General features: G+C 40.4%; 1 protein-coding gene across 1 annotated transcript; it reads right to left on the reverse strand.

The window, feature by feature from the left end:
• Positions 1 to 233: 233 nt before the first annotated feature.
• On the reverse strand, positions 234 to 677 carry LOC148862099 (uncharacterized). The gene has a single exon (XM_088985086.1). It carries the CDS (start codon positions 675 to 677, stop codon positions 234 to 236), a length of 444 nt encoding a protein of 147 aa, XP_088841212.1.
• Between the last annotated feature and the right edge of the window lie 212 nt (positions 678 to 889).

Below are 889 nucleotides of genomic sequence, written 5' to 3' on the forward strand. Positions count from 1 at the left end.
ATTCATCACACATCTTTTGATCTCTTCAGATTGAACTATGGCATAAACTTCCTAAATTGAAGGCAAGTCTTTACTTCTCAAGATCTGTACCCTAATAGACTCATATGTAGGATTCAGCCCCAAAAAAAAAGCAAATACTCGTTGCTGGGAAACAAGTGACTTGTAAGCCCTTGCATCTTTATCACACTTCCAATTCACATTTTGGTAACGATTCAGTTCCTTCCATATTGATGTCAGATTTGAGTAGTACACTGAGAGAATTCTCTCCCCTTCTTGCAAGTGGAGGATTCAGCTTGCAGTTGATATATCTTGGCATAATGTCTCTGCTCCAAATTGGTAGATTTCGCTTGTTCCCATATTTCAGAAGCTGTTTCAGCCCATATGAATGTTTTCCTTACTTGTGGTAGCATGGAAACCAAAAGCCTTGACATCGCCATACTATTTTCTTGGTTCCACCTGTCATATTCAACACTTCCAGTCTTATGTTCCTTCACTTTTCCATTGATATATCCTATCTTCCCCCTAGTAGTAATGTAGAGTTTAATTCCCCTAGACCATTCAAGGTAGTTCAGTTCATCAAAGGGAATTACAGCCATAGGAAAACTCATATCCATCCCCCCACTCATTCCGTTTTGACCTCCTGAAACCCCAAAAGTTGCAGAATTCTTAGAGGACATGGTTAAGGACACTATTTAGTTTCAACACACAACTCAGGATCCCTCCTGACACCAAAAACAAATTCCTAAAAGCACCCCAAATAAGCAGTCCACATGCACACAGTTCGGTTTTGTAGAGAACATTGATGTGGACCCCACGGCTGTGGTCCCCACTGTGTTCGTATGGCAGCACAACATGTATTCTTTGTTAGTTATGTCAATGTTAGTTGGTA

This window comes from Nelumbo lutea, chromosome 4, assembly GCF_056320005.1.
Source record: "Nelumbo lutea isolate HS-2025 chromosome 4, American lotus-T2T, whole genome shotgun sequence".
NCBI classification, from domain to species: Eukaryota; Viridiplantae; Streptophyta; class Magnoliopsida; order Proteales; family Nelumbonaceae; genus Nelumbo; species Nelumbo lutea.